This window comes from Trichosurus vulpecula, chromosome 9 (assembly GCF_011100635.1).
Source record: "Trichosurus vulpecula isolate mTriVul1 chromosome 9, mTriVul1.pri, whole genome shotgun sequence".
Classification (NCBI taxonomy): Eukaryota; Metazoa; Chordata; class Mammalia; order Diprotodontia; family Phalangeridae; genus Trichosurus; species Trichosurus vulpecula.
In genome coordinates, this window is record NC_050581.1 from 56,932,003 (window position 1) to 56,956,308 (window position 24,306).

Below are 24,306 nucleotides of genomic sequence, written 5' to 3' on the forward strand. Positions count from 1 at the left end.
AAAGGGGAAGCACCTATTAGAGAATGCCTCTTTGAGTTTAACTAAAAAGGGCAGAAGAAACATAGGATGACAGCTGGGATGGAAAGATCAAGAAAGACATGGGCATATTTGTAGGCAGTAGGAAACAAATGAGAAGGGGATAACAGAGACAGCAATCTATTGGAGGAGACTGGACGATACCATCCAGTCCCTTCCATCTGAACAAGTAAAGGTGGTAGCCTTAGGAAGGAATAAGGCCACTTCGTCATGTGAGGCAAGAGCGAAAGAGTAGCAGATGAGGAAAAGGGGAGGAGTTCACAGTGAATGGAATCAATTTGTTTTATAAAATATGGAGCAAGGTTCTCAGCTGAGTGAGGGGAGGGAAGGCATAGGAGATGTGAAAAGAGATGAAAAGGTTTAGAAGAGCTGTGGAGGGGTAGGATAGGGAGTTCACAAGGGAAGTATAGTAGGACTGCATAGAAGCAGTAAGGGGCCTAGTTTTCATATTTGGGAAATGAGGTTCAATTAGATGCCCACTAAGGTCCCTTCCAGTTCTGAATCTATAAGGCTACAACCTCGAAGGTGAAGGTATAAACCAGGAAAACCTACATTGCAAAGATAAATACACAAGTGTTGCCTGTCTGAGGCCATCAAAAAAAGAAAAAAACTTTCAGAAATAATACTTCAAGACCAGAGCATACTATTTTTCACTTTCTGTATTTTTTTCATCGTGTTTTTTTTCCTTTGCGTCTGTGTCTTCTTTCACGTAACTAATATGGTAATATGTTTTGCATGACTGAACATGCATAACCTATATCAAATTGCTTACTCTCAGGGAGGGTGAAGGTAAGGGAGAGAGAGAGAGAAAATTTGGAAGTCAAAATTTTTTTAAATGAATGTTAAATTTTGTTAATTTGTTAATGTTAAATGTTATGTAAAAATTGTCTTTACATGTAATTGGGGAGAAATGAATTATTTTTTAAAAAGAAATAACACTGCAAGATTTTATGTATGGTAATTAGTCACCAATGGCTGAGACAGCATCAAAGAGAAAAAAAATTTGTTAACCAGGAAATGTATGTCAGAATGGATTGCCATTATCCAATCAGAAAACACAACAGAGAAAATGATTCTTCTGGAGGAGGTGGTCAGAAACATGGGATCCAGAAGCCAAAAGTAGACAAATGGAATTCCCAAATGCCAGGATTTTTAGGAAGAAGGAATCAGTTACTTAAATTCAGAAAGACTTGGGTTCAAAGTCTATCTCCCAGACATTTGCTAGCTATATAATGTTGGGTAAGTCACTCAAATTCAGTTTCCCTACAGTTTCCCACAACCGAGTAGTTGTGAGGATCAAATGAGATCATCTATGTAAAGTGCTTTGCAAACATTATAGACTGGACCAGTAAGTCCTTCTACAAATGCAGGTCAGCACCTGCTCTTCAGTTTATTGCCTTAGAAAATTGCACAGAGAACTGAGAGGTTTTATGACTTGCCTAAGGTCACACAGACAGTGAGTATAAGTCAGAGGTAGGACATGAACACTGGTCTTCTTGATTCCAAGGCTAGTTTTCTATATACTGTGCCATGCTGCCACTCATATCGATGTCATTGTTATTATTATTATTAGCTATTTGACACATTTAATCTGCCATTCTCTAAAACTCTGGTATTTCCTACTTTCTACCTTGATACTTTAATCCCACAAAAACCATAGTTTTAATTTGTGGGAAAAAAATAATTCACTCCATACAGGTTAGGTTTATTTCACTAGTTAATAATAAAAAAGTAGCTTCACCATACCATTTTTATGAATGTCTCTCCAAATCTGATTTAACAACTACTTTCCAACTAATTATCAGTTGGAACCACTTATATAACTTATTATTTCTTATTATACTCATATTTTTCAATATCACCCATCTCTTATGAACGTTGAAAGCTGTGTGAAACTTTACGGATTTTGTTTTTACCTTAGGTTTTATTTTCTATCAATAGTTGATAAATGGTTATATCCATTTATTCATGTGCATTTGAGAGAGGAATGAATTCACAAAAAGCACCAAAATTAACACAGGTTCCTAAGTCTACGAAGAACCATCTTTTCTCCACAAGTGTATAAATGGGCAAACCTTCAACAACGTGGGAAAAATAATCAGAATACCCAGATCATGAAAATTTACTCTATGTGAACTTTTTTATGGTTTATATCAGGGCTGTCCAACCTTAGGTTTTTATTGAAACTATAGACAATATATTTTGATTTGCCACTTTAGTGAGAGCTCTGTGGTAGCTCGGCTTCATTTACTAAAGCATTTATGTAAATTTCTATGCCTGTAGATAGGCTGCATAAATCACACTGCGGGCCGCATTTTGGCCAGGCCTGGTTTATATTATTAACTTTAGGAAATACTAGTTTCAACATGCACAGCCATATTTCTAAGAAATCTGTAAGCTTTTATAATTAACTCCAAATAACAGACTTTTTCTGATGCTTAGTTCTGTTAGTGCTCAAAAAAAAAAGTTTTAATCCCTTTGTTTTGTTCACTCTCTGGCTGGCATTTTTAACATTAATGCTAAACGGAAAAGTCCAATAAGACCCTGGGTCGCCTGAAAGTACAATGTGGGAGAACTGCCAACATACTAAAACTGTATCAAGACATTACCTGAGAAAACAGCCTGAATTACTCCTAAACCATTGTTTTCTCCTCTAAACATCCCAGCAACAATTAAGGGCACTATGCCAACAAAGTAGACCTGATAGAGTCAAAGTAAGTTGAATTAAAAGGCAAGATCATCATCTCAAAATGCCTGGAATCACCAGGATCCATGAATTGTATGGAATCAACACTGAAGGTTCCTTTTTCAGCTGTACAGTTAATAGCCAAGTTCAGCTAAGAACTTCTACACCAACCTCAGGTAGAAACTGAGGGTAATGTAAGAAGACTACAATAAAGATTACAAAAATGTGCCATGGCTCTCCTTCAATAGCCTTTGAGCTGTCCAATAAACAATTTAAAAAAAAAATTCTGTACCCCAGTTTGCTATTAAATTAAAGCAATGTATTTTAATTCTTGCCCCATATTAAGAATTAAGACTATCTCCCATGAACGTCAATAACCATCTCACGTTAACATAGTACTGTAATGTTTGCGAAGCACTTTCCTGGAAAACAAAGACCTGTAAGGTAGGTGGTGCAATTATTCCTTATCCCAATTTAACAGATGAGGAAAGAGGTTTAATATAATCTGCTTGAGGGCAGAGACAGCTCCACTTTTGTCTTCTCTCAGAAATACAGAGTAAATAAGGGGGAGTAGGTTATTGCCCCTCATTTACTCTATATCTCAGATAAATTGGCCTACTTTGTTTCCCTGTAGACAGTTCATCTCCATTTCTGTGCCTTTGCTCAGACTATCTCCTATGCCTAGAATGTTTTCCCACTTCACCTCTACCTCTCAAATGCTCACCTAAAATGTCATCTTTCCTAATTCGTGATCTTCCTCTAGCCTATACCGTACACACTACAGGCATTTTTTTAAAAAAAGTTTGATCATATAACGGTAAGAACCAAAGCAAGAAGTGAACCTACTATCAATCTATGTCTAAATCTATATCTATCTGTAGATAGATAAATAGATACACCAAGTTGCCTTTTTCCTCACGGCAATTAAGACCAAGATTCATCAATCAAGTTAGAATCAGTTTATGAATTTTCTTTGGCCAAGTCTAAAGATCTGTCAAAATATCACTACAAGAGTAAAAGAAGTAAAAGAACTCATAAATTTGCTAATATATTTATAAATAGCAAGCTTCATATGACCTATAGATTAAGATCAATGCGAAAATGCAATGTCCATTTCAAGATCCAAAATCACGTATCATGTGGAAAATGTCTATTAGCTGGGAGGGTCATAGAATCATAAGACCTGAAACTGGAAGTGGTTTTAAGGGCCATCTAATCCAAACTCTCACTTTACAGATGAGAAGAGTCAGGACCAAGTCAGTGGACATCAATTTGCCTCATCCAAATCTGATGTCCCAGTTAAAATAGAGAGGTCTACAATTTTCTAAAATAAGTTTCTTTGACCAGAGGTAGAAAAAAGACTCTGATTCCAGATGTTTTTATTTCAGGCTGGCAAAATTAAATGTCACCACATCAAATATAAGTCTCTCTCCCTTTCACCTCCTCACCATCAGGACACAAGCAACTATATTTTAATGTACAAAGAATGCTTTGTAAACCTTAAAAGAACTACATGTAAATGTCAATGATTATTTTCTTAATGTTGTCAATCTTCATTCTACCTCCAATACACATGAACAAGAACCAAAAAGTAACCAATGACAAATTAAGACAACTTAATAGCCTTAAGGTTACCCAAGAGTCTTCCCCTGAAAAACAACTGTTCCCTGTACCACAACCCAACAGCACTTACATAGTATATATAAGTAATCTATACTTCATTTTCCAATTAAAACTGCCCAAAAGTGTTTCCCAAGAAATATAAAGTAATGAGTATCACTTATCTGATAAGAACACAATTTGCTTATGGAAAAAAAGCAAAAAATTCAGGAATTCAATTTCATTCCTTCTCTGGAAACCACTAGCTGATGCTGTAGACTCCATTTACTAAGTTAAAGCCTTTGTGATAAATACAAAAGAATTCTGTTGCAAAAATCTTAGCACAGTAATTCAATATCAGGTGACAACATAGTAATTCATTCAGAGTAACTCCCAAAGGAGGCCGTGAAATTCTAACTCCAAGATGTCAAATCCTCAAGATAGCCTGTTAAAAGGCTATCCAATGCAAGGAATAGAAAAGTATGTGAATTCTCATGTGATCTGAATGCAAATGTAGGACACGGAGGCCAAAAGCATCAATTTCAGATCATCTCCTTCCAACTAGATGCCATTAAGATACAGTCTGACTACTTACCCATGATGGCATCATTTATTCCTATTATTAAATGTCAATGAAAGATTCTAGCTTCTATTATAAACACTAATAGAGATAAAATAGGTATTTATATAAAGGTATGATTTAGTAACTTTATACCTTGTGTTCAATTTTTCTTTGAAGATGAAGGAATTTTCTCCAACTCAAACATATAGTCTGGAGTTTACGGCAAGTATAAACACTGGCTATATTACAGGTCAAAATGCCTAATGGCCCGTATATAATTAGAAATTCAGTGATGTGTTACTCAGCTTACAAAAATTCACTTTATAGAGGCTGTTCTCCCAGTTTCTGGGGAAAAAATAGCAGAAATCTAATGGATGCTAGATTCTTAAAATTGTTTTTATGGTGTGCTAATATCAAATAAAATGAAGCCTCTCAGCATTTTGTCATAGGCTTTCACAATGTCCATACACTTGCATTTTCCTACCAACAGACTGAATGCCTATCACTTTCAATAAGCAATTCAAGGTAACAGTGGAATTCATTGAGAAGTAATACTGTCTACGTATTTCTCCTCCTTAGGTATTTTCAAATGATTCTTCAGGATAATGCTATAAAATTCAGTATGAAACATGCCAAAAAGAGGGGAAGCCTACTGTAGAATGGAGTGGACACCATGTGGTAAAGAAAGTGACAAAATACATAGGTGGAGGGAAAGTAATACGGCAACAAAGACTGGTTTGCATATTTACCAATAGAAAAGGTTCTAGGAATAATTTAATTTTAAGACTAGAAGGTAAAGCTTTTACTGTGCCTCCTGCCCAAAAATGAAGAAAAATAAATCTAAAAAACAGCTAAAAGTGACATCTCACTAGGGTTACTAGAGATACAATGCTTCCTGTGACGCTGGCATGGCCACAATTATAGTTATGTCTGGTCACCATACCTGAGCCAGCTCCTTGATACGTTTCTCCAGGGACACTGGCAGGCCTTCTGGCAGGGAAGGGGGTTGTTTGAATTCCTGGTCCAATCCCACCCCAAGAGAATCACTTTCATCATCCACATCATGAAATGGACTTCCCTCTGGAGACTCGCTGAGGAGCTGTTCTAAGTCCAGATCAGTCAGTGAGTCCATGGCAGTAGCTGCCTGAAGCAGGTCATTGTCAGAGGCAGAGCCAAAGAATGAGAGCAAGGGATCTGGCATGCTTTCCACCTCCCGTGTACTCTGAGTTTCGGCAGGTGACGCTGTTATTGGCTTATGTTCCTCATCCCTTTTCTTCTGGGCTTCTTTCTCCTTCTGAAATTTCTTTAACATTTCCTTAACACTTAGAGCTCCAGAGTATTTCTTTTTCTTCTTCTCCTTACTGGCATTCAGTGCTGTGAAGCTGAAAGCAAAAAAGAAATAGGTTACAATGACTGCAAAAAACCCCCAAAGGGAAACGCACAAAGGCACTTCACACCTGCTCCCAGACTCAAAAGTCTCCACGTGGACCTCACAGTCAAAAGTCCACCCTGTTATCCTCCTCCCTCCTCCTGGCAAATGGAGCTCCTTCTTCCTGAGACCAAAGCTTAAAATTTAACACAGGTTAGCAAAACAATGTCACATAAAGCTAATATCCGATGGGGTTTTTTTTTAAACCACTGCCAGGCTGAAATAAAAGGTTGCAAAAGAAATCAAGAGAAAGATTTAAAAGTGGAAAGCTGAAGCAGCAGAGAACAGCAGCAACTTGTGGAGCATCTAGGGGTGAGATTGAGTGAGAAGTAAGCATGACCAGAAGAGACAAAGGAAAACAGGAAAGACAGAAACGGAATTGGGCCAAAGACAGAGAAGTGCCCAAAGAGAATAAGAAACATTAGCAATCATCTAGAGACAGAAAAAGATGCTAACACTGACAGTGTAACAAATACAACTTTGGATACCTAACCACACAGAGACGGGAGAGTATTGAATATGCCCAGAAATGACACTGTGGGGAGGGGTGAGAGAGGATGGGAAGGTCAGTCCCTGCTGCTTCTTCTGATACTGTGTGGAAGAGGGGTAAGTCAGCTCCCAGGTGTCTAGCCCTAACATTTCAAATTTTATCCTATCAAACACAAGCTGCTGCCTCTCACCCGGCTTTGGGAAACTTGGACTTTTTCGATTTCTTCTCCTTGTCATAAGAGTCATCTTTTTTCTTCTTCTTTATCTTCTCACCACCTTCTTTCAACTTCCGCTTCTGAGAATTAAAGACAAGGCACAGTTACACAGCTCCCTAACTCAGGGAGCAAGTGCATTACACAGCACTGGCCTTGCTCCTCCCAGGACACACTCTGAAACCAGCCTCATGTCCTTCATCAACAGTGATTTTTCAGATCAGTCCCTGGACAACAAGATTCTATACCACAAACCCGCAGCAAGTCAACGAAATAATCCCGTTGACAATGTCTGCTGGAAAAGCCTGGGACTGAGGCAACAGTGGGGTATTTCTTTAGCCCTTCAAGAGGAACCCCCTCAGGCTGAAATGAGCTTCCTAAAAGGACAAAATACAAGAAAAGCCCATATGTAAGTATTTACCAAAAAAATTTAATCTTTTTAAAATATACATATTAATGTATATATGTAAAGATAACTTTTTAAAAATATCTTAGGGCTGGTAAAAAAAGAACTGGGTTGACAGCCCTGGGAACTGAAGTCCTCTACATGTCCACAGAACAGATACAGCATGGGTAGTGCAAACTTCCCTAGCTCCACACCTTTTATGAACCTCAGCCCCGTCTCAAAAAAGACTACCCTGAGGGATCCATCTTCAAGGCCCAATCATTGGTGACTTTGTTGAAATCTCAGTACCAATTTTGACAGGAAAACTCTGAGATATGGACATTTGACTACCAGGAGCTGACAGCTCCAAAGTCCAACTCAGCTCATTTATCATCGAATAGGCATGAGAGGTGGACTGTCAGTCACTGCCAACCAGGCAGGATCTGAGCTAGCAACTATTTACAACCAATTTCCTGAGCCATTATGAACTCAAATGGTCTTTCTAGAACTTCACATTTCCTTTTGGCGAAGTCAATTCATTTTCTTAGAATTTTACATATCAAAACATCTCTAAAAAGCGAATTTCTAACCTTAGGAGATTTCTTCTTCTTTTCTTTAATGAAGTCATCCTCAGATTCTGATGCTTGTCTGAATTGCAGTGTTCCCGAGTTAATATAAAATCCTCCATACTTTGTGGTCAGAGAAGCAGGAACAAGCTCATCATACTGGTGGGGGGGAAACCCACAAAATGTTAGCTATAAGTTACTAGTGAATACATCTCTGGGATGTGAAGATCCAAGAAAAATTAATGCCAGTCTCTCATATTGAGACAGCATGACAAGACATTCCCCTATGTTCCCCCAGAGGCAATACTGCTCCTCCTTCATGAAATTGCTATGTTCTTAGCTCAGAATACCCACTCTGTTCCCATAACCCTGAATTTCCTGGTGTTTATTATTAGTATCTGGAGGGTTCAAGTTCTGTTATCACTTTTGTTGAATACTCACTGCTTCGGAGTTATCGATGAAGGAATCGGATTCATCGTACCCATAACCCATGTCAATTAAATCCTGTATTCTGTCCTTCCTGCGTTTTTTTCCACCCTAAAATAAAAGAAGATCATTCATATCGACCTTTCTTCTAAATATTCTTGTAATTGACTGGTACCACCTTATATCATGACTAATAACTAAGAATTTCTAAATATTAGTTACCAAAAGTGGCTGCAAAATTCCCTTCCTTGAAGATATTTTAAAGCATGACAGATTTTTTTTTTAAATCCATAGAGCAGTTTAAGGGAAAGAAATAAACCAAATAATATCTTCTAGTCCTGGTGAGCTTTAAGATTCTAAATGATAAAAAATTTCCTTCTTCCTCTAGGCTTAGCTATAAAGAATATTTCCCACAATAAATGTGCATTTTACTAATCATGAATGCACTGGTTTAATATTTTTATTCTGTCTTATACTTGTTTTTCTATATTTATATCATCTTATATTATAAACCCCTAGAGAATCTCTTTTTCCCCCAAAAAAGTTAATTTAGCCCAATACAGAAGACTTACATATTTCTCTTCAAATTTCCGGGCAAGAGCTTCCACTTTATGCCTTTCCTTTTCCTCATCATTGAAAGGGTCCAAGACATCTTTTTTCTGTGGAAAAAAGTTGGACAAATACAGTTCATAGAATCTTCTTTGTAATTTACAAAGTACTGACTAGTCAATTAATTAAGAACTACTTTTCTAAAAAGGAATGATAGATTACATTTTACAATTCTGTTGCCACTTATGTTGGTGATAGTGAAAAGAATAATTTCAATTAAACAAGGACTAAAGGGGTGTCCACCTTGTGCATGGCACGTATTGGAAAAGATTAACAGACTTCTGGCCAAGATGGCTGACTGAACCGAGGCAAAACACCCGGCTTTCACATATTGGCTCCAGCAAAAACCCATATATAGTATCAGATTGAAAAATGATCAATAAATCTAATGAGAAAGTACAGTGATTTCAGCCTCTCCAGAATTGCCTTAAAAAGTCAGCCAGAAGACCACAGCAAGCAATAAGAAGTAATGACAGACATGCCAGACTAGGCAAACAAACTAAAAGCAGTGTGATCAGAGCTAGGAAAGAGCTGCAAACACATAGCATGAACCTTGGAAACCATAAGCAGCAGCAATGACCAGTACAGCCAAAGCTCCAAGGTCCCTAGCACTCTGTCTTGAGATGCTATCGTGTGCTTTGAAGATCTCTCTCAAGGATCCTAAAGGGACCTAAACTTTGGAAGCGGAGGTTGGCTCAGAAACCTAGGTGATCCTTGTTGAAACCGAGCAAGATGACTACCTTAACCAAAAGCACAGCAGGGAAAGAAGCCTGGCCTTGGCACAAAGCACCAATTCAAAAACTAAGGCTGAAGCGAAGAGTAAACCAAAGAAGTATTGACCACTATAATTCAACAGATCCAGAGACAGCTAAAAATACAACCTAGAAGGAGAGAGTAACTCCTTAACCCATGGGGGGAAAATGGATTTTCCACAAGGTCTACATGAATACCTAGATTAAACAAGAAATAAAAAATGATAAGAAGAAAAGCTCTGGAAGAAAGAACTGAAGGAGAAAAACAATTTACTACAGGAGGTCCAAAATTTTACAAAAGTAGTGGACTCCTTGGAAATGAGAAGGAACCAAACAATAAAAATCAATAGCTCCATGAAAAAGCAAGAAATATTAGAACAAAAATCAAAAGACTGAAGGGACAAAAAGGAAGAAAATGTAAGGTGTCTGGTATCAAAAACAACTCACCTGGGCAACAGAAAAAGGAGAAGTAATTTAAGAACCATACAATTCCCTGAAAACCAGAAACAAAGCCTGAACATTATATTTCAGGAAATCATAAAGTAAAACAAAACCAGAAGTATTAGAACCAGATAGAAAAGTGAAAACAGGAAGAATCCACAGATTACCTACTACAAAAACTTAAAAAGGAAAGTCGTTGAAATATCACAGTCAAAATCCAGAGCTTCCAGGTCAAAGAAAAAATACTCCAAGCATCCATAAAGGAATTCAAGCACCAAGAAACTATATCTTAGAGTATAATTATTCCAAAAGGTAAAAGGTGGGCTTACAACCAACAATAATTTGCCAGGAAAAGTCAAGTATAATCCAATGGATCTTTAAGGGAACAGTGGACTTTCAAGTATACCTAATAAAAAAATAGAGCTGAGTAAGAACTTTTCAATACAAACACAAGAGTCAAAAGAAACCTAGAAAGGTAAATTTATTTGAGGATGTGAAAGGGGCAATAGGATGAAACAGTGCTAACCTAAGTGTCAGTTCAGCATCTTTACGTCTTCAAGGGCGATGGCATAGTTCACTAAGAAAAAGGAAGCCTGGGAGTGGGCTGGTTCTATTTGAGGGACTGTAAGAATGGGGCGGAAAAGGAAGGTAAAAGGAATATAGTCGTATAGAAAGGAAGAGTGGAGTAGAACTTGCTTTTCTTATAACTGAAGTGACAAGAAGAAAAGTATGCAAACATGGAAGAAAGGGTAGAGGGAGAAGGCATCAGATGAATCTCTCTCTCATCTGAACCAGACAAAAGGAGGGCTGAATACCTGTGCACTCAAAAATATACGAAGAACTATACCAAACTAACATGGAAACGGGCAGGGATAGGGAAGAGGGGATGCTAGGAGAAGTGATAATATTGAGTAAGGAATGGTTACAAACACAAAACTTCCTGAAGCGGTGATGACTAAGAGGAAAGGAAAGAGAAGAACTGGAAACTAAAAGAGTTCCCATCAACTAGAAATGGCTGAAGAGATTGTATGTATTGGAAATGTATCATAAAAAAATGACAAAGATCATTTCAGATAATCCTGGGAAGCACTGATGCAGAGTAAACTAAGCAGAACCAGATCAATTTATACAGTGTCAGAACTGTACAGGAGGAAAAAAAATTAACTCTAATAAACTCAACAACCAACCATCCTCTAGAAAACCTATAATAAAATATGTTACCCACCTCCTAAGATGTAATGGACTCAAGTTGGGGAAGAAGACATACATTTTTGGACATGGCCACTATGTGGATTCATTTTGTTTGACAATGATTATTTGTCTCAAGGATTTTTTCCTCTATTTTTAATTAGGGGAGAAGTAGTAATGGTGATCCACTGCACCCCCTCCCCCTACCAGAAGGAAAAAAATTAAAAAAGAGAGCCATTGAAACATTTTTTTAAAGTGCACAGAGAAGTAGAGAAGAAGGAAGTTCAGAAGGAAAAGGATATTCAGGGCAGTTTTGAGGGTAATGAGCTGAATATACATAATGACTACAACAATATAAGTGGAAGGAACCACCACAAAACCACCAAAACTTAACATTGTGAAATTACATAAAGAACAAGCTTGGCCCCAAAGAAGAGATATGAAAAGACACCTCCTCTCATTCCTTTGCAGAAATGGTGTCTTTCCTGCTCACCCCCATCCCCAGCTATTCCACACAGGTGCAGAAACCTGCATATGATATCAGATTTTTTTTTTAACATATTGAACAGTTTTATTAAATTTTCTTCTCTTTGTTACAATGACTTCCTAGGGGGTAGAGGAAAGGATGGAGGGAAACCTATAGATGATATAAAAAAGATATCAACAAAAGTCTATTTTTAAAAAGATAATAATGAATTGATTATATTCTTCTTTGAAAAAGCAAGTATTTTAAAACAGATTCACAGTTGTATATACAATTCTCTTCTTGTGTTTTACTTTGTATATGTAAATGAGTGATTTTTTTTGGGTGTTTTTAATCAGAATTTTTAAGAGCAAAAGCACCTTCAATAAGATTACAGGAATAATTTTTTAGAGCTACTCAGGAATGTTGTATCATTATTTTCTTTTAAGAAAGGCTACATTTGTACATCTGTTCTTAGTGCTATTAAATGTCACATCCATCCTCTGATTCATGACATTCTCTACTCTTGGAAGCCTCTTTACTTCTAAGTAGCAGTTGTCACCTGTTGTCCTCTCAAGTCCAATTTCTATTTCCATTCCAAACCTATTTCATGGGCCTATCTGTGATTTTTTTGTTTCTTTGCATCAGATATCTCTTATCAAGGTTTGATATCCTGGATACATAAGGAACTTAACACAAACATACAAAACCAAGAACAATTACCCAATGCATAAGTGGTTAAAGGCTACAAACATTTCTCAAAAGGATTGCAAATTATTAACAATCATATGAAAAATTTGCTCCAAATCACTAATAGAAATCTAAATCAAGGTTTCACTTCGCACCTAGCATACTGGCAAAAATGACAAAAGATGGTCACAGTCAATGCTGAATAGGCTTTTGAAATCCAGGTACATTAATGTACTACTTAGTGAAATTGCAAATTGGTGCCACCACTCTAGAAAGCAATTTAGACTTTTGGGGAGAAAAAAAGATAAAAGTATTTACATAGTTTGACCCAGAGATACCACTGCTCAACACATAAACCCCAAGGAAGTCAAAGCCAAAACAAAAAGTCCCATATATATACCACATTTCTTTTGTGGTAGCAATAAACAAAGATTCCATTGATGAGGAAGTGGCTGAACAAATTGTGATACATATATGCAATGGAATATTATTGTGCTATAAGAAACAATAAATGTGAGGAATTCGGATAAACATGAAAAGATTCACACGAACTGATAGAGTAGCAAGCAAAATCAGGAAAATAATCTACATAGGGACAACAATATAAAATGAATAAAAATCATTTTAACACTGTGAAATTATAATGATCAAGCTTGAACTTAGAGAAGGAAGAGAAAACATACTTGCCTTCCTTTCTCAGAGAGGGACCATGGGTATGGAACACTGAATATACTGTCAGACTTGGTATGCTATTTCACTGAACTAATTTTTTTAATTTAAAAAAATTCTTAGTTACAAGGGATGGTAAAGGAATATATATTATGGAAGTGAAGGTGATGTAAAAATAAAATATATCAATAATTTTTTTTCTAAAAAGAAGAAAGAAAACATAGCACATGTAGGAAATACCTAAGATAGATAATTTTGGCAAGAATTTATTTGATAGGTCCCATTTTGGATTTCCTACCAAAATTTTCAATGTTTATGTAGTTTTAACTTCTGCAGATACTGACATTCTAGAATATTATACAATAGAAGTGAATTATAATACCTTAACAAAAGAAAAAAAAATATTGTGAGTTGAACATGAACTCCAAACCAAGGATATTCACTAACTGGACTATCAAAAGAGCCTCATCATAAGGATTAATCTGCAAAGTAGTTTCATAGTATGGGCCCCAAAGATAATCTTATACCAAAGTGTTTAGGATATTTCAAGTACTATATCAAGTATTTAAGAATTATTAATGAAACAAAAGTTTCTAAAAGCTACAATTCTGGAAACACAGAAGGTTTATAACTATCCAAGGAAAAACTTATCCAACGTACTTATATGGTTAGAGAAGGGCTAAAATTTTTGCACTCTCTTCTCTGCCCCCACACCAGGCAGACACTTTTTCCAAATAGAAGCCAGAACAGGATGGCGTTCTTTAAGATAAAAAGGGAACTTCTAAAAATAGTTAGCTGTTAGGATTATTGCATGCAACACTTTAGGTTTACAAAGTATTTTACATATATCATCTCATTTGATACTCCAGATCACCCTGCGAGATAGATATTAAAGGTCTTATCCCCATTTAACAATCAATCAATCAACAAGCACTGGGAATATGAAGACAAAAACTAAATTAGTCTTGCACTCAAGGATTTTACATTCTATTGGGGGAACATATGAACACTGCAAAGTAAATACCAAATATACACTTGGTAATTTGGAGAGATAGAGGCAAGGAACTAGCAGCAACAGCGGGAGGAAATCAGAAAGGCCTCATGTAGGAAGTGGCATTAGAGCTAAGCTTTGAAAGGAGGCAGGAATTCTAAGAGGTATCTCTGAGAAGGGAGTGCACTTGTATGCACAGGGAGAGGCTGTGCAAAAGCTTCGAGGTAGGAGATGGAATGTTAAGAATGAAGAAAAGCAAGTAGGTCAATTTGGCTGGAATGAGTGCATGAAGGAAAATAATAAATGATAAGTTTAGAAAAGCAAGCTAGAACCAGGTTGCAAAGTGCTTTAAACTCTAGAGGAGTTTGTATTTTATCGTAGAGACAACTAGGAACCATCTGAACTTCTAAGAAAGAGGAGTGACAAGGTGAGACTTGTGCTTCAGGAATGTTGATTTTGCAACTATGTGGAGGATTGATTGGGAAGAAAAGAGACTAAAAACTTGGAAACCAATTAGGGAGCTACTGAAGTAGTCTTAAGAAGAGTGGTGGCTTTAACTTGAGAAAGGAAGACAGCTTTGAAATATGCTGTGGAAAAAAGTTGACAGGCCCCATTATTGGGCAAGGGGGGGGGGGGGCAGGTGATAGAGTATGAAGAAATGATGATGCATCCAAGGTAGCAAAGGACTGGACAGAAAGTAAAACCCTTAAAATGTCTAACAGATAGTTGGTGATGTGGGATGAGGAGAGATATGAGGTAAAATAGGGAGTCAACTTCATAGAGAAAATAATGGGTCCCAAGTGAGAGAGCAAAGAATCGCTCAAGACAGTTAGGAGACAGAATATGTATGACAATCCAGATCTTTACTGAGAAGTGGCCAGACAAGTAGGAGGACCACCAAGAAAAATAAGTATCATGAAAACATAGAAAGGAGAGGGACTCCACAAAGAAGAAAGGGTAGTCAACAGTGTCAAATGCAACAAGGCAGTCGAGAAAAAAGGGGACTGAGAAAAGACCATTAGAATGTGCAACTAACAGATCAATAGCAACTTTAGAGAAAGCAGTTGCAAATTGACATTGGAGGTTAGAAGCTACAATGTAACAGGTTAAAAAGGAAAGGAATGAGTACATACAGGCTTTTCAAGAAACTGAACTGTGAAAGAGAAAAGAGCTACAAGATGATATTAGAAAACAGCTGAAGAAAATGAGCCTTAGAGCTAGGTAATATTCACAGTGCTATTAAGTGTCAGAGATGGGATTTAAACATGAGTCTTTTCCGATTCCAAGTTTAGCTCTCTTTCCACTATACCACAGTGCCTCAACTTTCACAGGCTCAGCATAGAGGAGTTCTGTCCCTAATCTCTTCTTTTTCGTTTATCTTTAACCATACAACTTAAGTAATATTCTAGTGTCCTCGAGAGACTAAAGTATGTAGCTTTAGTCCTAATTCAACAGATATGGCAACAAGCCTAGTTCTTATTTTTAATTTGGTAATATCATCTTATACAAAGCTAGAACCACTTTAAGCTTATTTTTTGCCTGAAAAAGTTTTGTAAAAACTCTATCCGTACACGTTTGACTCTCTGGACAGTTCTACAGAATGACACTCTACCATGAGTGTACCTTGTCTCCAACTTGAAGACTTTTCACTTTTCCCCTCGTATTCTTCACTAGTTCTGGGTAGAAGAACTCCGGACAGCGCTTATGATCTGGTTCAAAGAGGGTAAGTGTGATTCGAACAGCTGCTGCAGTGGGTTCAGAGTCTTGGTGCTGCTCTGCTCCCCCAATCTCTTCTTTTCGGGGTTTCTTCAGAAATGTAGGATTCAGAGGGCCTGGGAGAGAGGTAAACTGGACCCTGTGGGGCTCGGTCATGGCTACACTCAAGTCTTGGCAGTGGCTACTGCAATGGCTTCTGTCAACATCAAAAAGAAAATCAGGTCATGCCCAGTAAACCTTTCAAAACAGCCTATGATCTCAAAAAAGAAAATTAAATCTTAAGGAAATGTCAAAGCTTGAATTAATTCATATAAAAAGTTAAATTACATTTCTTTTAATTAAATCACTTCAGAGAAACTAATCTCCAAAGATGAGCTACCTTATGCACATACAGATAACATCTCACTACAACAAATAACATTAGAAAATCTGCATAATGAGGTCGCTAATTCCCCAAAACATGACCCATTTACTCATTTCTAGGAATAATATGACAAAATTCCAGTACAAAACAGAGTTTGGATAGTCCACTGGAGTTCGTTTCAGTTACAATTTTGAAGTGTCTATTTCTTTTTATATTTAACTACATTTTAACTCCTCTCTGTTATAACAGATTTATTTCTAAAGTCAGCTTGAGGTTACAGAACATACCATTTAGAAAATAATATCAAACAAAAATGAAACACACCTTTGTCACAAGTGCCGTTCTGAGATATAGCACCTTGAAATGGACCTGATCTCCAGCCGGCTTTCCTCATGATGGGGTGAGACCCATATGCCACAACTTTGTCTGTCCGTTGGGTCTGGGAGCATGCCTACAAACGTGCTGCCCATCTAGCCTCAATGCCCATTCCCAGAGATGGCGAGTCCTATGAAAGCCCTTTCAGAAGAAATGCCCTCAAGACACCTGAAACAACTAAAGGGAAAACAGGAAGACTTCCAGTTATGGTGGTGAACTTGCTGTTCCGGGCGCAGGCTTTAGCAGTGTGGCTAGGGTGGCTCGAGCGCTTCTAATCGCCCTGGGAGGCATGGTGCTCAAAACTAAGCGAGGTGCCGAGAGGCGCTCGACACAGCCAGGCACAGCCCACGCCGGGGCTCCTAGGCCAGAGGGGAGGCAGCATCTCCAAGCGCTGGCTTACGAGAGGGGTCGCCTCATCCCGAGCCCTAGGGGGAGCAGTGACCCCAGCAGCCTCCCCCGCCCCGGGGCACAGGAGCTGCTACATTGACGTAAGGAGCGCAGAACACCGTCCCCAACCCACCCCAGGCCGGGGACAGCCGAAGGCGCAGGTGCAGACTAAGGACCAGACTCCAGGCCGCACGGAGGGCACGAGTCCAAGGCTCCGTCCGGGGCACTCCTGGGGCGAAAGCAGCGGACCGGCCCAGTGATGGGTTGGGGAAAGAACAAGGATTCAGGCTCGGGCCGGACAGTGGGAGCCAGGAGAGGGGACGGCCTCAGGACCCGTAGGGGTGGGGGCGGGGGGAGAATGGGGCACACCAAGACCAACCGCCGTAACGGACGGAAGGGGGAAAACTGCTGTCCCGGGGCCCTGGGCGGGGGAGGGTTACCGGCGCTGCCGGGGGGGCGGGGCAAGGCGCGCGGCCGGATCTGTCAGCTGTTCGGCTCCGTGCGTCCCCACAGTCGTAGCCACCCCCGTTACGATCCCGTCCTCTCAGCTACGGCCGTCACGGTTCGGGGGGCGCTCGCTTATCACGCGCCGGAGGCGGGGGGGGGCGGGGGGCAATGAAAAAGGGGGGAGGGGTAACGGGAAGTCTAGGGGTTCGGCGCGCGGAGGCCCGGCGTTGAGGTCACGTGCCGCCAAACCACCCAATGCCTTTCGGGGGCGCGGTGGCGTCACGGAGCAGCGTGGGAATGACAGCCGGCCCCTGTCACGTGGAAAGAGCCACGCCAATGGGCGGCACCGAGGCGGCCTGAAGTCCCGGCAGCCCGTGCGCTGTGGGTGGTTAAGTCGGTAAGATGGCGACTGTGAGTCTGCGGCTCGGAGACTTGGTATGGTGAGTAGCTGCGGGGCCCCTTCGGGAAGATGAGGGAAGCAGGGAACGTTGGGTCTCCGCCCCGAGCTACAGACCCCGAGCCCGGCCTCGGGGACCCTAAGCCTCCTGACTTGTCTCTAGGTGCTGGCAGCGAGGAAGGGAGCTGAGGGACGGAGGCGGTACCGAGGGAGGGGGCGCTGGGGTGGGGAGAGGCACGGGACGGAAGGGGCAGCCCGGCCTTGGCGGGGGGCGGGGGTTGCCGAAGGTAGAGGGTGGCCTCAATGGGTTGCCGCTTCGTTCCGAGGCCCCGCTGCCAAGGCTCTCCCTGGGGCGTCTCCAGGCGCCGGGGTTTGGAAGGGGGAGAGTGCGGCCGGCGGGGCGCTGCCGGCGCCAGCTGGTGCCATGGGGTGAGCTTAGACCGTAGGCTGTTCGGGTCACCGTGTCCCAGGGGTCGAGTTGGCACTCTCTGGCAGGAAGATCCAGGTGGCCAAGCCCCGCGGCTCGTTTGGTGGGACAGGTCTCTATCTAGCTGCGCAACGAAGTAACAGGACCGAACCGCAGCGGCGGCGACTCCGCGGGGACCAACCAACTGTGGTGTTGAAACCGGACCGTTGGCTCAGTTCTATGAAGAAATAGTGGGGGGAGGGACTTCTCTTGTGCGCTCTAAGCCTGGCAGGGATCGCAGTATGTTCTTATCCTCCCCCTCGTGGCCCCTGGACTGCCAGAGGAAAAAAAGATTTACTGTTACTGCTACTGGCTAGTGTAATTGATTTCTTGATACTAAGAAGGCTTCATTTGAAACAGTAAAACTGCACTTTGAAAGAGAGAGAAATCGCGTGTAGAGAGGATTGCAAGCTTTGTTCTTGGACTTGGAAGGTGTGAACAGAGATTTGGGAGCTAAATTATAGGCAAGGTGGGTTGAAGTGGATGGGCAGGCTTTTCGAGTATAAGTAGCTGACACTTTGCTTTTTCTTTAGGGGGAAGCTGGGCAGGTATCCTCCTTGGCCAGGAAAGGTAAGTGTCTTTATGCTAGAGGAACGTTTCAAAAAGTTTGTTGTAGGAAAAAGTAAAATTTATTACGGAAAGTCCAAGTAACTAACAATTCTTTTGACTTTGGTGTGAATGAAGCTGTACCTATCAGAATCTCTTCTTGATTCAGAAAATAGGAGAATCTGTAGTATTTTCTATTAAAGAAGTAAGTTGAAGGGAGAGGTAAAATTACCCAACAAACAAAATTCTGACTTTATTTTAGAGCTCTGTATTTTTAAGTGCTTGAAAAGACTTAAATCATGAAGGAGAGAAACAAAGATTTGTTAAGTCAAAATCTTTTCTGTCTAGAAATCTTTGTTTCCAGCAAAATGGCAGAGAGGGGCAGGTTTATGTAGTAGACCAAGTGCTGGATATGGAATCAAGACAATCTGTATTTGAATGCTGACTCTGCTGCTTTTACATTTATAACCTTACACAAGTCACTTCTCTCTGGGCCTCAGTTTCCTTGTCTGAGGAAGTTGAACACTATAATCGGGATCACTTCCAGAGTCTAGCAGCAATTATCTCCTCAAGATTTGGCATCTTAGATGCAATGCTGAAGGGTCCATCATAGCTCTCCATATATATTGCCCAACCCTCTTTTTTATTTTCTTTGACACATGTTAATGAAATGTTTCTGTCAGGTTTTTTTTAAATCTAGATTCCTTAAGAATCCACAACTCTCATTTATTTGTCACTTGTTTCTGCCTTTGTATTTTGATCAACTTTTTGGAGGATTCTGACATTTTTCCCAACAATATACACATGGCCCTTATTAAAATGCCAAACTGTCAAATATTACTGGCATTATTCTGATGCGCTATAACAATCAAGAAATCTTACCAAGTAGTTGACACTTCTTGTGAAGTAGTTGAACATCTCTGCTACATGATAGTTGTCTGTCTATAAGCTCTTGGATATTTGGAAGTTTTCACTTATCACAGTAGAAAAATAATCTTGCATGTAGAAGGGCATGCCTGGGGTGTTGTGTTTTTCATGTGTTTTTCTCTGGAAAGCTAGAGATACAGGAAAAATTTCTATTGGTGAGCTTTGTAAGCTTCTTGAGGGCAGGTATTGCTTTGTTTTTTTCTTTGTTTCTCCAGTGTTTTAACATAGTGCCTCACACATTATGTTTAATAAATATTATTTGAATGATCATAACTGAACCTTTTTTTTCCCTTTTGACCTTTAGATTGTAAATCCACCCAAAGACTTGAAGAAACCTCGTGGAAAGAAGTGCTTCTTTGTGAAGTTTTTTGGAACTGAAGATCAGTGAGTAAACCTCAGTTCATTTAATAAACACCTGCTCTGTTGTGAGACTGGGGATGCAAAGGTAACGGAAAACACAGTCCTTGGTCCTCAGGAGATACAACCTAACATGAGGGATTGTGACAGGGCTAGTGTAATTGATACAAGGTAGAATGTGATAAAGGCAAGGAAAAAATCAGTTTGATCTGTGGGAGTGAGAGAAGCTTTGTGGAGGAGGTGGTACCTAAGCTGAGCCTTCTTTGAAGGAAGAGATGGATTTTATCTTATAGGCAAATATAGATCCTCAACTTTTTGAGGAGGCAGTTATACATGGTCTTCGTATCTGTATATTTGGAAGATTAATTTGGCAGCTATAGGAAGGATTTGAGGTAGAAGAGAATTAAGAAGACTCAATTAAGAGAAAATTACAGTAGCCAAGGTGAAAGATGATGATGACCTGAACTAGGATGGTAGTAGCTTGATGAGAGAGCTCAAAATACCTGTGAGAGATAGTGTGGAACTGAATTAACAGGACTTGGAAACTGATGAAACCTTAGGGATAAGAGGGAGGAAAGAATCAAAGATGGCTCTGAGATTTCAAACCTGGGTGACCAGGAGAAAGATGGTGCCGTTAATAAAAATAGGAAAATTGGAAGGAGGAGCAGATTTGGGTGAGGAACCTTGAATTCTGTTTTGGACACAATGAGGTTGGAGTATGTAGCAGCTAATTGGAAATATGAAACTAGAACTCAGGAAAGTTTAGGGCTAGATATATAAAATTAGGGGTTACCTGCATAGACATGATAATTATAGCCATGGAAATGGGTGAGATCACCAAGGGAGCCCTCACAAGTGAGTTCTACTTTGTGGATTTTGGAAAGTTTCTCTTAATCATAGTGTACAACTTGCAACTAAGCAGGCATGCTCTGAAGAAAAGATCCCTGGATTCAATCTGATCAAATAAGAATTGATTTGACTCTTACTGTCCAGAGCATTGTACTTAATGATAGCAGATTAAAAAATGAATAGCCCACAGTACCAATTAGCAGAGAATTTATTATCTGTCAGTTCCTAACATAAGTTATTTGTAGCCTATAAAAATAGTATCACTTTCTTCTCTAGAAGAAAGACACTGTTTTTGATACTGGTCTGTATATTTACAAATTGTAAATGACCCCAGACAGTGCATGGTTGCAAATACTGATACAGAAAAGGTTGGTTATATTGGAGAAGCTGAGGATATGAAAACCACCCTAAAGGTAGTTTATTTCTGTAGAAGCTGTTATTATGTTCTCCTTTAGTGGCTTTTGATATGTTGTTGCTAATGCCCTAGTATACACATTGAAGGCATGTTTTCTCTGTAAAGCAGTTCATAGAAACATATAAACTTAGATTTTTAAGGGTTCTTATAGGCCATCTAGATCAACCCTCTCATTTTACAAATGAGAAACAAGTCTGTAGAGGTTAAGTGACTTGCCTAAGATCACATAGTAGAATTGGGATTTGAACCCAGGTCCTTTGACTATAAATCCAAAACTGTTTCCACTCTACTAGTTGCCTGACCTGTTCTTTGTTTTGTGAAAACTTAAACTTTGTGAAATCTTAAATTCTAATCAGTACTAAATATTTAACTAATACACATCAGGAAACCAAAACCATTAATTTGAAATTCGTTGCCCTTTCCAAGGTCCTATGACAAACCAGATAAAAAAGTAGTGTCCACCACTTGCTTTTTCAGTCATCTATTCAGCTTTCTGAGCAGCTTTATCATAGAGTTGTATTATGTACATCAAACAGATCTTTTGATGTCTTTAAAGCAGTTTTATTTTTGCTATGAGTCTTAAAGGAAATAGAACTTTGGGTTAAAAATTATCTACAACTATTTTATAAAAGACCTAGCCCTGGGTACATAAGTCTTGGAAAACTATATGCAATGTCAAACATAGTTGGTGTGTAATGTGACACATAAAGAATACTTTTTTTGAGGTGCCAGGGACTTAGATATTGTCAAAGTAGTTTTTAAAAGATTTATATGTGAATTTTTACAAAATGTATGTACCTTAAAAGCACATATGTGCATGCTATACTATCTCCAGATGTTAGGGATGATTTGTTTATCTTACAAATTATCTTACAAATAAAACAGCTTTATGTTGATATTGTAAAAGATTAACTAGCAAGATTTCTTTTTCCTTTTTTTCTAAATTTTCAGTTTCAAATTTCTCTTCCTCCACCCCTTCCCCCACCCATTGAGAAGGGAAGAAATACTACAGCCATTTTATATGTGAAGTCAAAACAAGATTTCTTAATGACATAAGAAAAGGCCAAACTACAGAGAGTTCATTAATTAGTTGCTAAATACCTACTCTATATGTAGTACAACTAAAGCAAGATAACAGAAAGAGCATACTGTTAGAATCAGGAGATATAGCTTCAAATCCCAGCTTAAAAACTTTCTAGGTATGTGATTATAGACAAGCCACTTAATCTGAGTCTTTTTATTCATGAGTGGGAATGATATTTAAAATACTTAGCACTACTAACATTATAGGTATGTTGTAGCCAAAATTTAAAAGTTGAATATGAATTTATTATTGTTTAAGTAATTGCTCAAACATCTTTTGATACTTTGATGGATCTGTTTGATGGTCTCATTGATGTATATACTCTCTTCCAGGAGTGCGAACCGTAGCCCATCCTACACCTCATCCTGTGTAGATTTTCTCTATGTTCTCCCTTAAATTATCTGCAGGAGTGAAGGGACTTCCTCTTTACATTGTATGGGTACCCAGGATCTCCACTGATTATGGCTTTCTTTATACATGACTGGCCCTCTACCTTTTTCCACTCATACATTTCTTTGAGAATAACATTGGTGCTTCTTCTCTTGCTTATTTCTTGGTTGTAATTTGCTATGTGGGCTTTGCATACCTATCATTTTTCAATTTCCCTTTAGATGACCTGCAATGCTAATTTCAAGTAGTCTGGCATTCCATGTTCTGGATATAGAACCACATGAAGAATATCCATGCTAAAAAAGACAGGCCTTTGTTTCAAAAAGAAATTTGGGATCATTAAAAAGCACTGTGTGTTTTCCCAAATACAACCTAACCCCTTCTAGTCAGATTCCAAGCCCAACACATTGTGCATCTGCAGTATCTGTCAGCTCCATCATCTGAGTCTTTATGATTTTCCATACACTAGAGACTTTCTTCATCCGTTTGTTTTTTCTCTGTAGATAGACTGAATTCTCATGAGTGGTTATAGATCTATTTATGAAGCTTTCCAGTGTTCCAGGGCTTGATGCACATAGGCAATGTCTTCTGAGCAGCACTGCTGAAAGAGCACTGGATTTATAATCATGAAGACCAACATTCAGGCAAGACACCTCACCTTTCTGGGCCTCACTTTCTTCATCTCTAAAAGGTGGTTTGGACTAGATGTCCCCTTTCAGCTCTGCGTCTGATAATCTGCATCTGGAGGACCTCACCAACTACAGGAAATCCTTCCATTTGGATTCTGTTGGACATTCTCCATGATGTTGACAGACACCTTTAGCAGTCATTATCTCCTTGTTTTAAAAAGGCCTTCTTGATTTTTTCCATCAGAGGGGCACTGAACAGTTATCTTGGCTATTATCTTTCAAGAGATCTTACATGGTTTTAAGATAGCCATGAGAAACATTTTAAAGGAAAGAGAGCTTAAATCCACATCTTGTTCTACCAAATGCTTTTTTATGTAGTCAAAAAACAGTAAGTAAGACTTGTATTCGCTACTCAGTTATATGACTGTAAAAGTGAACTGCTGTAAATGATCATTTGTGAAAACTCACCTGTTCCCTTCTCATACTTTCATCAAGGAAGTCCAGTGTTATAGGTCATGCCTAACTCAGGCCTGTCTAGGGGTTCAAGTTCAAGATTAGAACAAAATGAGACACTTGTCAAATATCTAGAAGATTAACAAAAGTAGGTATATAACCATAGCACTGAAAAGCCATTCAGCAAGAATGCAACATTAATTCATTTGGCCATAGTTTCCCTCTCTTTTTATTGGCCATGCTGGTCAGATGATCAGAAACCTCAAAGAGGAGAAGATCCTGACTCTTCCTATACAGGCTTTTGTGCTTAG

The 24,306-nt window shown here is 39.2% G+C and overlaps 2 protein-coding genes across 7 annotated transcripts in view; one reads left to right on the top strand and one right to left on the bottom strand.

Moving 5' to 3' along the window:
- The window catches only part of UBN1 (ubinuclein 1), a 36,698-nt gene extending 19,066 nt beyond the window's left edge, over window positions 1-17,632 (bottom strand). For all 3 annotated transcript variants that reach the window (XM_036738801.1, XM_036738800.1, XM_036738802.1), the window contains exons 1-8: window positions 17,476-17,632; window positions 16,598-16,825; window positions 15,817-16,105; window positions 8,963-9,049; window positions 8,406-8,501; window positions 7,989-8,123; window positions 6,993-7,096; window positions 5,827-6,265 (exon numbers count right to left, since the gene is read on the bottom strand). In XM_036738801.1, the coding sequence (XP_036594696.1) occupies window positions 5,827-6,265; window positions 6,993-7,096; window positions 7,989-8,123; window positions 8,406-8,501; window positions 8,963-9,049; window positions 15,817-16,065 (1,110 nt within the window). In that variant the 5' untranslated portion in view covers window positions 16,066-16,105; window positions 16,598-16,825; window positions 17,476-17,632. The remainder of the gene's footprint in view (window positions 1-5,826; window positions 6,266-6,992; window positions 7,097-7,988; window positions 8,124-8,405; window positions 8,502-8,962; window positions 9,050-15,816; window positions 16,106-16,597; window positions 16,826-17,475) is intronic.
- Window positions 17,633-17,779: 147 nt separating this feature from the next.
- GLYR1 (glyoxylate reductase 1 homolog) overlaps window positions 17,780-24,306 on the top strand; it is a 43,186-nt gene continuing 36,659 nt past the window's right edge. For 2 of the 4 annotated variants that reach the window (XM_036738803.1, XM_036738805.1), the window contains exons 1-3: window positions 17,781-17,922; window positions 18,879-18,915; window positions 20,123-20,202. In XM_036738803.1, coding sequence (XP_036594698.1) covers window positions 17,885-17,922; window positions 18,879-18,915; window positions 20,123-20,202 — 155 coding nt within the window. In that variant the 5' untranslated portion in view covers window positions 17,781-17,884. Of the gene's footprint in view, window positions 17,923-18,756; window positions 18,778-18,878; window positions 18,916-20,122; window positions 20,203-24,306 lie in introns of those variants that run through there. The other 2 variants (XM_036738804.1, XM_036738806.1) reach the window with 2 other exon arrangements.